The sequence below is a fragment of the Corapipo altera genome, unplaced genomic scaffold (genome assembly GCF_003945725.1).
Source record: "Corapipo altera isolate COAL_440 unplaced genomic scaffold, ASM394572v1 61, whole genome shotgun sequence".
Lineage (NCBI taxonomy): Eukaryota > Metazoa > Chordata > Aves > Passeriformes > Pipridae > Corapipo > Corapipo altera.
The window spans coordinates 7359815-7375898 of NW_020884910.1; the positions used below are offsets into that span (position 1 = coordinate 7359815).

Here is a 16084-nt window from a genome sequence, read left to right on the forward strand (position 1 = left end):
AGGACTCCGACAAGGACCTCCAGCAGGAGCAAGTCCTTCTCCCTTAACTTGGAACACAAAGGCTGAACTCCAATCTCTTCTTTCAAGACCTGCTTGTGCTGAAAAAAGGCACCACACTGAGAGAACAGGCAGCACAACCAAACATAGCTCAGACTGATACCTCTCAGAGTGGAGGGCGCACCTTTTGTTGCTTTTCTTGATCTCGAACGGATTTATTACTGGGAGAGGGATCGCTGGAGTCCTTTAAGCATAACTTTCTTGCCTCAAGGGCCCCCTGGTGGCACAAAACCTGACATGTCTGTAAATACTTAACCGAAGAATTGTCAGAAGCCTTCATCTGCGTGTCTCTGTACTCAAAACGCCAAGCACGGGGCATGCTGTTAGCTGTCTCTCAGAGTAGAGGAATCGGGAATGGCTCTGATCACACCGCTGTTGGCTATGAAGAACCTATATTGGACACCCAACAGCAGAATAGGCTCCTGAGATCACTGCAACTTTCTGGAGAACCTGTTTTAGGGTTGTCAGTTGTAGAACTGCCTTGGGGAAACAAACTTCTGGGTTTAGCTGGAAGGTTCACAAGTCCCCAGACATTCACAGCAATTGTCCCCAGTATCAGTGTTGCACTGCATTGCACTTTAGGACACTGCTTGGACACTCCACTTCTCCCAGAGCCATTTACAGATATCAGCCACATATTGAGTGTAATTCTATGTGACAGCAATAGCATTTTAAAAGTTTTCTGTCCTTTCCACCCTTAGTACAGTTTTTCATCCACTCAGTTGTGCTCAGGCAGCTACCTGTAGGAACCTGTCATAGAAGTAATTTTAGTTGTTCCCTATTCTAATTACACACTCACACTTTCTTCTCTTCCTCCTTTAATACCAAAATTATACACTGGTCTGTCTTAGAACCCCATGAAGAGCCGTATTTCAGGAATTGTTCAGGGGACAGTGAGTATGTAGCCAGGGCCTGTCATTCCCAGTGGCACTGAGACAGGAAGGCAAATTTGGAAGAGTCTCTTGGGTCAGTTTCCTCATGAGAGCAGCTGTGAGGTGGAATCTCACCCTCGAGCACCTGGCAAAGTTTCCAGGTTATCTTCTGACCCTTCAATGAGCATGCCCCTTCACTTTGAGGATGTCTCTGTTTTTTATATCCACCCCAAACATTTGTTTTTCACAGACCAGGAAATGCTGTTACTCTTGGCATGGTTATTTTTTTTCCCTTTTGAATAACTACTCTTGAGCCAGTATGACTGTAGCCTCTTTTTCCATTATTAAGGCTTCTGAACTTTACTTTGGCTCATGATCGGACCATATTGCCCATATTTCCTCCTCTGTAGAAGCTCATCTGGTCTTACAGTTCAAACAGGGGGCATACAGAGCCCTTGGGGTTACCAGTCTTTCAGAGTGACTTTTATTTTGACTTAATAAGCAACACACAGAAGAAAATTATAGTAATTTAAAAAAAATTAAAAAATAAAAAAAAAAATAGAAACTCCTCTATCTCCTTCAAGTTTGGAAAAAATGAGCCCTCTGAGCACCTGTATCTAGGGAAAAAACAACTAGTCCCTACCAAACTCAGGGGAAAGTCCCCACACCCACATGCCATCACCACCTCAGTTCAATTAAGTCCAGGAGCTTTTTCCTTCCTTTTCCCTGTGGGTTATGTGCCTCAGCTCAGGAGTTATGCTCCTCCACTGTTTTCCTCTGCTGGAGTTTTCTTGCAGAGCAAGACCAGCTGGCTTTTATTTTTGAGTCTTAAAAAAGGCACTCATGAACTCTAAGGGAAGCCCTCTCGTCAGGTCTGTGAGTAAGGGAAAAACCTAGGGAAATATGAATAGGTAGTGTTTTATTCTCATGATGGTGATCATCTAGCTTGGCTCCCTCATTCCTGCAGAGAGTCTCATATCCTAGGGCTGAGCAAGAGGATGCCACTGACCATTTTTCACGCCAACAGTCTGCAGGTGGTGAAGAGGACACTACAAGAGTTCTTCCCATGTCAAGGCCTTGCTGTGAAAAACATGTACCTAATTTTCAGCCAGATTTTTGGTTTTAATTTTGAGCCTCTGGTCCTCCTTATGTTCCTCTGCTGGAGTAGAGAATCTATCTCTATTTCACATCTTCTTCTCATGGGAAGAAAACATCAAAGATGGGTTGTAAGAGCATAAAAATGGTCGTACCAATGGTCTCTCTATGGTGCTCTGCTATGGCCAATACAAGATCCCTAAGGAAAGACATTGAGAATCAAGGCATCATGTAGAAGCTTCCTGCAAGCAAGAGTCAAGGACATCCTGAGCTGACAGTCATACCAGTTCATCACATTCAAAAGCCAGTGAGGAACTGATCCTCCACAAATTACCTAATCTCTATTTGAACTCATTTATACTCCTGCTCTCCATAACATCCTAACATCCTCTAACAATAATTACACTGTCTTTGTGACATGCAAAATGAATTTCCTCTTGTTTGCAGTAAAATTGCTGCCTGACCTCACCACTGTTTCCTTCAAATTAGGTAAAAGAGATCAAGCATCCCAAGTTTATTCATTTCAAAGCAAGATCCTCAGGCTCCCAAGTCAGAGATGGTTTGGTTTTATTTTTGTACCACTCTGCTAAATCCTTTTCCCACATCCATTTTCAAAATATGGACACGTTCCAGTAACTTGTGCTGTAAACAGAGGTAACGCAATCTGTTCACTCCGTGAGATCTCATTTAATACAGCATGTATCATCTATCTCCCTCCCTGGAGCCTTGTCTTCCCAGGATACTGTGTTATGTTGCGGAAGTGTGATTCCACATACTTTGTTCCTCCATGTAGAACCTTATGTTTTAATTCTAAGCGTGATTTTACCAGGGGTTTTAGGAGGTAGTTACTTCCCATTAATTTGGCCAAATATATGCACCGTGCCAGGAGAGGCAGTCACACCTGCAGAGCTGTGTAGCCCTCCTAACCATATTTTGTCATTGTAAGACATCCATGAACATCAGAAAGCATTTAGATGTTGAGCAGATCATGTGACAGCCTAGCACTGGAAGCTCACATAGTCTGAATTTCTAGGACACTTTCATCTCATCAGCAAAGCGTCTGAAGTATTTACACAGAACACAAAAGCATTAGCTGCTTTATCTTCTACTCTCACACATGCTGTGCAGCTAAAGAGAGTCCTTTGGTCTTTTGTGGCTTTCTGAGAAAAACCTGGCAGAGAAGCCTGTAAGAGTGGAGAGAGCTCTGCGCAGCATGGAATGTTCACCTCCTGTAGAATGGGACCTGACACCTGCAAACAGAAACTTCTTAGCACCAGGGAAAATTATCAATGGCACCAAACAAACAAACAAAAAAAAATCAAGCTTAAACCCATGTTTTCTGCATGTGGCCTCAATTGCACCACAGTGACCAGCTCCTGGCAGAACCTCCTAATATTTAGTTGGCTCTCCGTCTTGAGAAACCAGACCTCTCCCAGCCCTCCTTGTGACACAGGAGGTCCCACCCCTTCTTGGGAATTTTGAAGTCCATTTATAGTTCCATCTCTTTGGTCCCAGCTCCTTTGAGGGTAAGGAAGATTTAGATCTTACACCAAGAAAGCATGCTGTTATGTGCCAGCATAGTGAGAATGGGGGTAGCTCCAGAGCCAGAGGGGTCTCTTTGCAGTGCTAAAGGCAAGAACACAGCAAGCAGTGATTATCCATAATTGGAAGTGTTCAAGATTTTCCTGAGCCTGGCCCTGAGCAACCCAGTCTAGTTTGAGAGTCACTCTGCTGGGAGCAGAGGGGTGAAATAGAGACCCCAGAAGTCCTTTCCCACCTGAATCTTCCTGTGATACTGCGACTAACAAACAAGTGGGTTTATTTGATTTTGTGGTGTTTTTCTTAGTGAGGCAGTAGAAGATACAAAAGGATGTAGGCTGCTACCTGCCATGAGGTGCCAAGTGGAGAGGAAATTGAAAAAACAGCTCAGTTGCCACTACATTCTGAATTGCAGTCTGGCACACAATTGTGTTAATCCAGCACAAATGCATAGTGTTGCAGAGAGGGGCAATCCCATCTTCCCTTTCATCTCTCCTGCTGCCTCTCTTTTGTCAACACTGATGAGCAGCAGAGAATTGATCCAGCTGAAAACTAAACTATAAAGGAATAAATCCATTTTGATTTACAATGAGCCCTTTCAGTTTAAAAATGCACCATCTCCCTCCCTAGCAATTTTTTGTTCAAAGTAAAGTGGTTGGGGATCACCAAATCAGAGACTTTATTCTCTTCAGGACTATTCTGGAGCACTGCTGTGCCCCTCCTTGCTGTGCCATCATCCACAGCAACTTTCCCAGCGATTGTACTCTTCTGCAAATGATTTTTCATAGCATCACTGCTCCTTTAGTTACCCTCTACTTTTTCATATCTAGCTTTCCCACCAAGAAAGAAACAACATATTCTCTATTTAGCCTGTAGCTTCCAGAGCTCCAATGTACCATGAGATATGGGCTCCTGTTCTCCTGCCATGATGCACCATGAAAACACAGCATGTGGATCAGACCCACTTTTTCACAGTTCCTGGGGACCCAGGCAAATACACCTAGAGCCAGACCCCTCTGTGCTCTGAGCAATGCTCATCCTCCAGCACCTGAAACATGACAAAGTGCCTCTTCTCTGTTGGAGAAACACAGGTTGCTGCCCAGAGTAGAACACAGAGAAGATTTGAGCCCCATGAGCAGAAGGCACATCCTTCTGTGGCAGTTTTTCTCTGAAGGGATACTGTACTGTCAGTTGAGAGCAACAGCAGCAATAAGGATATGAGCCTGGAATATGTGGATTGGCCTTTCTCTCTTTTATGGCACTTTCAGAGATTTTATTTGCTTGATATTTCTGCCAATGCTCACCTGCTTTCTGGGCTATCTTTGGTGTCCAGCACTTGTATGTCATCCAGCTCTGCTGTGGGCACTGGAGCTTCCAGTCCACTGGGTCCCAAGGACCCTGCAGATGGTCAGACTCTTTCTCTCCAGGTACCCCGGGAGAAACACATTTTGGGAGTCCCACTCTTAGACCAAGGTTCAGCTCCCATCAAAGTACTCCTCAGCTCATACCTGAGTTAAGGCAATCTTTCGGGACCACTCAACTGCTGCCCCAGCCTCTCAGCAACACATTAGGTCAGTGCTTGACTCCTTCACCTCAGTGTCAGTGTCACTGTAACTGAGAGCAAAGCTGGCACATGTCTCCCATCCCTCTTTGCTCTTGAGAAAACTCAGTGCAGCCCTGGGTTGTTTGGGAGGCTATTGCGTATTTTTTGATTGGAATAGAAGCATGGACACTGCAATGAAAAGGGAGTTGAAATATAACCTAGTTTGCTGCATGGATTTTTGTATTTAATCCACCCCACCCTCTGTGTTGCAAAACACGGAGGTTGTGGCATCAAAAATATCACTTAACTAGGTATTGGCCAAGGTACTGATAGCCATAACCATCTCCACAGGTAGCTGTGATGACCAATAAGGATTCCGTAAGTGTCCCATCTCTCCTTGAGGACGAATCTGGAGGTCTTTTGAAAGAGAATAGTTACACAGTCCTCCCCGGCAAATGCTGGCCAGTTATAAGATGCCAGATGCCAAATATGCCCAAGAATGCTGCAGATTTTCTTCAGTGATTAAATCATTGGAGTTTTTGTTATGTTTTTTGGGGGGGGAGGTTAGCAGAAATGCAGCCCACAACTTTAGTCAGATCCCTCCAATGTTGTTTTTGACTTTCTAATTCAGGTTTCTCTGGGATACGCAACTGAGTATTGTCACACAAAAGGTACTCACCTTCTAGCACTGTAAAGAAAGAGACTGCAGATTTGTCCAAAGACCCCATAAAGCTACGTTTTCTTTAAAGGTGCTCTCATGGGATTCTGGGAAGCAGGGCACTGCTAGACTCTCCTCAGTGCCATACCAGAGATCTGTGGTGATTCAGGCACTGCCCCCCTAAAAAGGACCCTTTCAAAAAAGCCTCCCAATCAGGTAGCCAATCACTCTGCCTCCTCCTAGCACTTCTGCAGTGGCCCATTTTGGTTTTGCCCAGACCTACTGGGAGATGGAAACTTTCTCTTTTCCAGTGCTCTTCTCCTCACTGCTTTTTGGGACCTGTCATCTCAGATGAATGGGTCCCTTCTCCAAGACCACCCTCTGATGTGTTGATGTGTGGTGTACCCAGCCCCTGGGGAGATAACATGCCACTTCCAGGCATCATGAAGCATGTTTGGTACCCACCCTGGACTTAATTTCATATATAGAATGCACCTCTGTTTGGCACCTTGGTAAAAACTATCATGGCCCTTTGTGTGGGAAAAGTGGCTTGCATTCCTCTACCTCAGGGATGCCTATTTTGATGCATTACCACATTGTGCATCTCACAGAAAGCCTACCAAGCTGTGGACACCAGCTCTTTCTGCCTCAGGGTTCTGCTGCTTGACCTCTCTGCAGCAACAAGGTGTTGACTTGGGAACCACTGCATCTGTCCCAAATGCCCAGAGAAGGGCAGCTCCACTACTTCCTCTCTGCAGCTGAGCTTAGATTTCTTTTAGTTCCCTAAGCTTCCCAGTCAGTGCCAGAAGTCTCGCAGTTAATCCCAGTCTGATCCCTGAAAACCTTGTTGCCTGTGCAGGTGCCTGTTGGGTACCAACCTGCCCAGCAGCTCTTGCTCACACCACATCCTTGCCAGACCTTCCCTTCTGTTTCCCCAGGTGTGGCTGCTTTTTGTTTACAGTTCCTTGCCATGAAGTTATTAGTTATCTCCCATTAGTAAGGAACTTGGTTTTGCCTGCTATGTTTGCTTTAGCACTGGACAAACAGCAATCAGGATGTTTTACATGAGGTCCTTCTGGCAAGCACTCTATCTCGGGAACGCCCAGACAAGCTGATAACCCCGTCTTCAAGTCATGGCATGGTTTCCTGGATCAGCTGAAGTCTGAAAATAAATTCTAGAGCACCTGAGAAAGTCAGCATAAAGTGGAAGATTGTGACTACTTTCAGATTTGATGGTGCAAGGACCAAAACATGAAAGTGGAATCACTCAGAGAAAAACATGGTATTACAGAAATCTGGAAACGCAGTGGAAAATTCCTTCAGCAAGACTAACTGAATGATAATGCAGAACCGTGTTTTCTATTCCTATTTTTCTTGGTGAGTGTAGTTTACATCCGTAAGACATGCCAAGAGAGACAAGAAGAACAATGTATTAAGGCTGTGCACAAGACGACTGCTGCAGTGAAGTCTGAAACCTGGCTGAAGCTACTAATGCCTAACCATGGACAAAGGAGCATTTAGTGAGCTGGGCTTCTATGTCCCTGCCCTTGGCTACTCCTGTTGCAGCCTGCCCCTCATTCCCCATGGCTCTGCCAGGGTCTCACACATCCCTGTCAGCCTCTCTGCCCAGGGTACCCACGTGGGCAGTTCTAAGATGTCCCTGTGCTGATCTCTCTCTGGTCACTGTTATCTCTGCCTCGGGGTCCCATTCTGGGAGATGACGAAAATGCCATTCGAGGGAGTCAGCATTTAAAATGGGTCGTTAGAGAGAAACGTCACAGCGTCTTTGCTAAAGATAGCCTGGTGCTGAGTAAAACAGTGCCTCTAAAATCTTCCTTTTACAACATACTCACTCAGCATAATAACCCCTCGGCCCCAAACACCCCTCCCCAGTGCCAGTGCCAGGCAGCTCCTGTCATTTTCCTAAGCTCTCCATCAGTCTCTTGTGACCGCCTCTTGGGAAGCTGTAGTAGGATGGGACTACGTCCTCTGCTTTGCTGAGTCTTACAAGAGATAAGCATTTCCTAGAGCATGGATTCCTTTAAAAGTGGTTTTGAGGGCTAGAGTGGAATAGTGCCAGGGTGCCAAGGCTACAAGAGCAGAGAGAGTTGAGATGGAGGGAGAGAGCAATGAGCTCAGTGTGCCCCTCAAGTGAAGCCAGGAGAGGGGAAGAAGATGATGCTGGACTGCAGCAATGTATGTGTCTCCCCACCACGGTTCCAACTCCCTTCTCTCTCTCTCACCTTCACCCACACACTCACACCATTCTTGCACTGCTGATTTAAGGGAAAGAAGAGGTTGATGCTTTCTGCTTGAACTGGTCACCACAAACTGTTTTTCTTGAACAGTAGGAAAAAAACACCTCCTGAAAACTGTCACAAGTTCTCCCCTATCTTTGCTCCTCTCTTTCTCTCTCATGTGATCCCATGGACTGTTTTACACAAGAGGGCATGTGGGACCACTACAAAGCAGTCCCTTGGGGACATGGAGGCACATGAGGTTGCACCTGCACACCAATCCCACTCCTCAGGAGGCTGGAGAGCCATGTGTGATGAAAGAGATGAGAGCTGTCACTGCAACAGGGGTCTGCTGAAGCGAGGCATAGCACTGGCCCTCTTTTATCCTCCACCTTCACCACCCAGCTGAGGAAAACCAGAAAGCAAACAAATATCCTTCCACAGTTGAAAAGTGGCCACTGTGAGTCACCTCCCTTCCCCCAGCCTGAGGAAAAGCCCTAACACTTGGGGGATGAGCCACCGAGGGGCTTGGGTGTCTGACACGTCACGAAGGGCTGATTAAGTCCGAAAGAGTCAGAGCAGTGGGCTGCTGGAAAGTGTGAACCACAACAGTGGGGCTTCTCTGAGACAAAATGGGTCCCAGGATGAGGCACATGGATGGAAATGTATTGCCCTATGTAAAGGTCAGCAGCTTAATGGCAGCTAGGTTGAGCCCCCTCTGTGCATGAGCTTGAGTGGGTTTTCCCAGAACTGCTGGAGGAGGAGGGTCCCTTCCTCACACTCCTCGTCATGCCACAGTATTCAGCCCCTCTTTTCAGTTCTGATTCCTTCTTCTGGATGCTCCTCTCTATCTCCTTGGACCACCCGGGCTTTGTCCCATATTGGCCCTGGACTCTAGATTGATGAGTCGCATGTGCCCTACTTGGAGCTCACCACAGACCATTTTCTCATGCTGCCTGTGAACTGACCAATGAGAAAAAGCCAAGAAATTAGCTCATTTGGAGTATTAAAGAAGGAAAGAAAAAGAAAATGAAGGAAAAAAAAAAACCAAGAAGAAAGAACAGCAGAAATAAAGACCAACATGTTCTCGAAAGCCCTGAAACAATTAGAGGGAAGCTGTAAGAGACGGAAAGATCAAACCAAAAAAGGTAAGAGATGAAAGAAAAACATGAAGGGTACTTGCTGGGAAGTGTCTTCTACACTTTTTCCACTGGCTATGTAGAAGCGAAATTTGTAAGAAAAACAACAGCGACTCAAAGAATTTCCACTAAAAGATGCTTACAGCTGTGTCTCTGGTCCCTCCCTCCTCTGCTCTCACGTGCCTCAGGCTTATACTGGTTTCTTGGTGGTGACGCATCTTCTTAGTGATATGAGGAAATTTGCTGCCCACCTGCAATATAAGGGCATTTAGGGAAATGCTTTGATCAGAGAGAGAGAGAGACGGCATGAGAGCAAGCACATCCCACTGACCCCTCTTTGCTTACCCACCAACCTCTAGCACCTTCTTTGCCCATGCCTCATTTTTACTGATCTCTTCAAGCTTTGGACCTTGTCAAGCACGAACCCAAGCAGGAGGCAGCCCCTCGCCTTTCCTGGATGCCACCATGAGGCTGATGTCCCTGGTGCTGTTCCTCACCTTTGTCCTGCTGACTTTCAGTGGTAAGAGGGGCTGAACCTATTGGGGAGGGCAGTGTAGCTCAGTAAGCTGAGCCTGGGTGTTACTTGGTCCCTGACAAGACTGGAAGGGAGAGTTTGTGCCCTTCCAATCCACCAAAGATGGCCAGATATTGCCCTGCTCTCTAAATTGCCCTGGTAAACGCAGCATCCCCACTCTTTGCTCAACCTTTATCTTGTTACAGCTGGTCACATCCTAGCAGGATTAGCGGAGGGTGAAAGCAGGGAGCAGAAAATGTGGGTCAGAGAGGGGAGTTCAGCTGTGCTGCCCTGCCACTTGAGCCCCAGAAAAATGAGAAAGAGCTTGAAGCAGCTGCCCGACAAGACATCTGTGCAGTGGAAGAGGCATGGGGGAAGGTATGTCAGGGTCAAAAGAAATTCCAGTCCTTCTGGGGGGACTGGAGAGGGTGGGAGACACTTTGAGCCCCTTTTCTCTTTCCCCATCTTCCCTCCTTCCTGCCCCCTCCCTTGATCTAACATTTGCCTCTGGGATGAGCCGCTCACTTATCCCACTTCCAGTGTCCACCAGGAGTCACATGTGGTACTGGAGGTGGGGTACTCGGGCCTCCAGAAGACGGCACTGCTCATGAAGCCCCGGGTGTCACTCCAGGACTCTGCCTTACACAATGGCAATTTCTCCCTGCGGATTGACCCCGTCAGGAGCGAGGACGCTGGGCTGTATGAGGCACGGGTGGAATACAACTCAGAGGTCCATAGCTGCCATGTGGAGCTGGGGGTAATTACAGGTAGGAGAAGATAGAAAACCTGGAGAATGTTGATTTTAGGACCGGGGAGGTTGTAAAGATGGGATGGGGTGGGGATGCTGTGTTTGGTTGGGCAGGTTAGAGTACAGGCAGCATCCTCCTCAAAGCACACAGCTTCCTGCTGTCTGCTCTCAGTTCTGGAGGGGTGCCTGCCCATGGGACAAGGCTAGGACAGGGGGACACAAAGGGTTGCGTTGGTAGTTCCCCTGTGATCTTAGCTCACCCCCCACCCCAACACTTTGGTTTTTTTGCAGTAACCCTCAGTCCACCCAATCCTGTGGAAGAAAATGAGCTGCTCTTGATGAGCTGCAACTCCAGCTACCGGGCCAGCCTTGTGGAGACATGTTGGTTCCATAACGGGCACCTGGGCCCCACCTCCAGGACCTTCTGCTCTTCGCCTGGGGCTCTCTCCATCCTGCGGCCAGCCATGAGTGATGCGGGTTCCTGGCGCTGCCAGCTTCGATACTCTGATAACGAGATAATTTCTGCCACGTACAACCTGCAAATTCTAGGTGACCTCAACCTCTGTGTTGATATTCCAGCATCCCCAAGTTAATCCCTTTGATGCGACTGACTAACCCCAGTAGCTCCAGCTTCCCAGCTCCCACCCTGTCCTCACTTTCCAGGTCAGTCATCTCCCATCTTTCCAGCCACCACCTCACACTGTGCTCTTTCTCTGGCTTAGGTTTTGATGGCCCAACCAACCCTGTGGTCTATGCTGCAGCTGGCTCTGCAGCCCATCTACCATGCAGCCTGAGCTACCTTCCCAGTTCCTTTCAGATAAACATGGTGACAGCCCACTGGAGCCACCTTGCAGGAGGACACTTGCAAGACTGGGACATCTTCCCGAATCTGAGTAACAGAAGCTTCCCCCTGCATCTCCCTGCGGTGGGGCTGGGTGATGCAGGGCAGTACCGCTGTGCTGTCTCTGTGGGCCACAAAACAATCAGCAGGGAGGTGACTTTGGCAGTGGTTACAGGTGAGAGGAGAGACAAGGAGGTGCATTACCCCTCTGGGGTCCCCCAGTGCTTACAGATAAACCTCCCCACATGTCAGTGCAGTGAGCGTGGGTAGCTCCTTGATCATGAGTTCCCACCTCGGGGTGACAAACAGGATCTCTGTTGAGGGCATTGCACTGCACTGGAGTCTGCTGAAATCAGTTTTCCTTGGTGACCTGATTATTCCTCTTAAAACTAGGGAAGACAAAGAAAATAAATTAGAGGAAATAATAAAGAAGGGATGTAATAGAAGAAGGATGGATGAAGAAGAGATGTGGACCTGTCTGTAGTCTTTCCTGAGGGTATTTTTTTTCCTTTGCTGCAGTGACTCCAAGTATCCAAGGACCAGTTTCTGAGGGGAGTCGTTTGCTGCTCATCTGCAGCCTCACACACTCCCGGGGACATGAACGTTTCCAGTGGAAGCACCTTGGCTCAGTCCCCACTAAGAGCAAGCTGGCTGTGGCCACCCCTCAAAACCTGGAAAGCAGCAGTGCCCAGATGGGACCTATCTTGAAAATACCCAAAGTGTCACAAAAGGATACGGGCACATGGGAATGCAGTGTGTATGGCCCAGAAGGCCAACTGGGAGAAGTGGAGTACAAGCTGCAGATCACAAGTACTGTCCCCCATGTATTTGTAACCAATCTCTTCTTGCCCTATTCAGTTCCCTGGTGCCTTTCCTGTCTCACTTTCACCCTGTATTTCTTCCCTTGGACCATTTGGATCCCATCTTCTTGTCATCCTGTCTTAGCTCTCACCAGTCCCTTATATTGCTCCTTCCAGTTCCCAGCACTCTTTCCCATTTTGCCCATTCCCAGCCTTGCCCCAGTGCAAAATTGACATTCCCTTCCTTCCTAACTGTGGTTCCTCCTCACAGGTGCCCAGGTCTCCAGCCCTCCTGCTATCTTCAGTGGGCAGGTTACTTTTGGGCTCACACTCACCCTCTTCCTTCTGCTTGCTGTCTGTGTTGTGGCTCTGGCCCTACAGAAAAGGGTAAGTGTCCATCAACCAACTTCAGTTATTTTTCCTGTACACCAACCCTTATTTGACCTTATTTGGCAGCTCTGGCTAACCATGGTGTTTGTCTGGAGGCAGGTCAGACACCTCAGAGGAGGGATGAAACCTCCTAAGGTTTCAACCACAGCCGAGCCTTAAAAAGCTTCATGTTTATTCTCCCACAGATTAAGCCATGCTGTGCTAGAGAAGGGTTAATTTCCAGGCTTTTGTACATGTTGTCTCTCTTATTCCTTATCTGGACACTTTAATGTAACAATCTCCTGTTCTATATGAATGCCTACTGGTGCCCAGAAACAGATCTCAATGCAGGGCTGTTGCTTCTGGCTCAGCCTTCACATCTCAGCCTCTGCGTCTGGCAACTTACTGACCTCTGTTTGCTCAGCTTGTTCAAGTATCTCGTCCTCTGAAAACTCTACCTTACCTTTATGATCCCAAAGACCAGGCCAGGGCTAATGGTTCCCAAGCATGTCCCCAGAAAAAAAGCTATGCAAACAAGTGAGACTGTTGCTCTGCAGTTTTCATACTGTTGCTCTGCAAGTTAATTACATGGCAAATTCATCCTTCAAGGTATCCTTTTGTTGACAAAAGACACCTTTCGAGTGTAGGTGTGATGTGGTTGCCTTCTGCTTAACTTCTTGGAAAGGGTCCACAGTGAAAAACCCCTTCTAGTGCAGAGGGGGCTGGGGGATTGGAGCGGTCTAAGTTCAGAAGACCTTGCCCCGGTGAAAGAGCTGGGAGCCTTGGAATTGCCTTGAGCTGAAGACAAGGGATGTCTTAGCATTGATAAAAATAGCAAGTCCCAGTGGCTGGAGACTGAAGACAAGCAGCATAGGAACAAAATCAAGGTTGGAATTTTTAAAAACCACTGTGGGTATCACTAGAGCAGCTCGTGACAGGTTCTTCATCATCCATCCTTAATCATCACTGATGGTAAAGGATAATCTGAGGCAGAAATCTACGGTTTCTGTGTGACACTCTGGACTGTGCAAGTCCGGGACAAGATGATCAGAACCACCCTTTCTGGTCAAAAACCTTGGGAAAAATCCCTTGGCAGTGTAACTCTAAGGCCTCAGCTAGCAGGAAATAGGACACCTGGGTGTCCAGCTGTTAGTTAAAGTCTCATGCAGCCAGGATATTTACCACCCTAAAACATTTGCATATGCCCTCATGGCTGAGTAAGCAAGGCTCCTGTGTTGCAGCGCAGGTGGTCCTCAACCAGTTCTGGGTGGCCCTGCTTTATCAGGGCGTTTGGACTGAATCATGTCCAGAGCTCCCTTTCAACACCAACATCCAGTGATTTTGTGATTCATGCCCTTCTCTGCACAGACTCCCCGCTGGGCTCATCCTCTGTCAGAGTGCAGATGAGGTGCCTCAAGCAAAGATATCAGCTCTTCTCTGGTTCTCTCCCTCTCTCTGCTGGCATCCTCTGAGATTACATTTGCTCTCCTTGCATTAGCTGGACACCGGATGCTCACTGCAGTGTATCATGTGCACTCGATGGGCTGTTGCCCACACATTAGGAATTCCTATTCCGATCCCCTGAGCCTATCAACGTGCCATTGGTACTGTTGCATTTCATTCATCCTGTCACTCAGTTTAGTGCTCTGTTCTCCTAAAAAATATCTGGGTCTTGTGTGATATTTTCATCTTCTTTCTTCCAAATGAGTCTCCTCAGCTTTATCAGCTACCTAACTCATTAGCATTTTCACACTCTCTATGCCAATAATGACTGATCTTTGAAGACCTGTGCTTATCATTTCCCTACAGCCTGACAGAAACATGCCAGTAAAATCGCAGTCCCTTCTTAGCTGGGATTACACCTACCATGCTATTCTCCAGCTAATCTCATCCTTCTTCCTGAACTGATTGTCTGCGTGTTGCCCTATACTTCTATGCTGTCAGAAGGCCTGAGATCTACATCTTTTCCATTGTCTAGAAAGTCACTTGTAAAAGTAGTTCTGTCTTTAATTTGTTCTTATCTCATTTTGCACAACCCTTCACGCCTTTACTACTTCTCTCTGAAAAGGTGGTGTAAAATCTGACATACCATCAAACCTGACATTGGCCTGACCATTGCCCAGATCACTCTTTGCTCTCCCTTAAGCACGTCCTGTCTTTGTAATTCCTTATGCCCATAATATCACTGAGGATCATGTTGGGACAGCACTCCCCAGAAGAAACTGCAGGTCTCAGAGAGTAGCTTCTTCCCTGGCTCTAGGAGGAAATGGGAGCCTTATGGTTGCAAGCAGTAGGATCATATCTTCCATGGCAAGGAGAAGCCCAGTCAACCATGCCATTCAATCTCCCTCCCATACCTGATGTTGCCTCTTTTTTCCCTTTCAGGCACAGACTCCTGCCTTCTCAGCACTGGAAGGGATGATTGCAGTCCCTGGGCCGTGGAAGTTGATGAAGGAAAACCAGAAAGGGAAGATCCAACAAACTGAGTGCTGACAGGAGCAGGGACACCAGGGCTAGTCTGCATGGGAGGATGAAAATCTGTGTGCCGTGCTGCAGAGAGATGGGTGCCATGCAGACTTGTCAGGGGGGTCTAGGGATGGCATGAACAATGCAGAAGTCATTGGGAGGTCTGTATTTGCAGAGGGGCTGGGAGCTGCCTACCAGGGCAAGGCAAGCCTCACTGCTGCAGTAAGGTGGCCAGCAGCACAGATGATTTGGAGCTATTGGGAGTATTTGAGCCAGTAGCTATTGCCTGCTTTAATGCCAAATCTCTGCCTACTCTTTGCCCCTCCTCCGTGGCTCCTCTCACAATCTTTCTCTGGTGGAACACCAGGATGCAGGAGATGGCTGGAATCTGTCTTTCCTGCAGCCTGATGGTGTTTTCTGCCCCCCTTGCTCGCTTTCTTCTCCCTCTGCCCGCACTGCCCTGATCACTGCCCTGTTGCATATTTTGAGCATTTTAACTTATTAGAAACTCATTTTAGAACTGAAAATAAATCTATGTGACAAAAAAGCCTGCTGGTCCCTGTATGTGCTTATGGGGGATTGTGCCTATTTGACAGTGCTGAGTGTACCTCTGCCTGTGTGAAGCCATTTCTAAGGCCTTTGCTGCCTTCTCTTTCTCTTTCAGTTCTGTTTTACTGAAGTTGCCTGTTCATTTCTGACATTTTCACAGCAGGGAAGGGGAAATTAAATGCCACTAGAGAAGAATCACAGGTTCAGTCTCTCTTTCCCTTTTGCTGTGTTTCAGAGTCTTCTTTTCTTTCTTTTTCTCCCATCTGGCTGTCCCTGTTCATTCATTCATTTATTCCTTTCGTTCTCACATTTTCCTGAAAGATCTACAACTGATGTTAGGGCTCTCTGTCACTCTCCTCCTGCTAAGGATGTATTTAGTAATGTAAGTCTGAGTCTACCAGGTCCCATCTCTCGAGACCCTTAATGTGTTTAGCTTTCATTTAGTCAGAGAACGCTCTTCACCTCCTCTCTGAAAAGCCATGGAGGACTGTAGTACTGCTCTTGAACAGCCATTACATGCCACCCCAGAAGAAAGCTCACTAATAAAGAGAGCCACACATTGGTGTCTCCCATATGGGTCCCCAGGCTATGGCTGCTCAAGGGGGCAGCGGAACAAAAATTAAGCTCTCAATATTCAAGATGAAAGGTTCTCTTGAC

At 47.3% G+C, this 16084-nt stretch overlaps 1 protein-coding gene across 2 annotated transcripts; it reads left to right on the forward strand.

The window, feature by feature from the left end:
• Nucleotides 1–448: 448 nt before the first annotated feature.
• Nucleotides 449–15413, forward strand: LAG3 (lymphocyte activating 3). 2 transcript variants are annotated; one of them, XM_027653675.1, is made up of 9 exons: nt 449–9149; nt 9542–9660; nt 9861–10032; nt 10195–10421; nt 10694–10951; nt 11125–11418; nt 11763–12053; nt 12315–12430; nt 14798–15413. In XM_027653675.1, exons 2-9 carry the CDS (start codon nt 9606–9608, stop codon nt 14903–14905), a joined length of 1521 nt encoding a protein of 506 aa, XP_027509476.1. In that variant the 5' UTR covers nt 449–9149; nt 9542–9605; the 3' UTR covers nt 14906–15413. The 2 variants fall into 2 exon arrangements, with proteins under 2 accessions (XP_027509476.1, XP_027509475.1); XM_027653674.1 differs by having other exon boundaries at nt 449–9660.
• Nucleotides 15414–16084: the final 671 nt, after the last annotated feature.

Bases quoted from the DNA above. Each gene is read 5' to 3' on its own strand.
- LAG3 (XM_027653674.1), top strand. From the start codon at position 9,606: ATGAGGCTGATGTCCCTGGTGCTGTTCCTCACCTTTGTCCTGCTGACT. The intron at 10,033-10,194 runs GTATGTCAGGGT...TCCCACTTCCAG, and splicing joins TGGAAGAGGCATGGGGGAAG to TGTCCACCAGGAGTCACATG. The intron at 12,431-14,797 runs GTAAGTGTCCAT...TTTCCCTTTCAG, and splicing joins CTCTGGCCCTACAGAAAAGG to GCACAGACTCCTGCCTTCTC.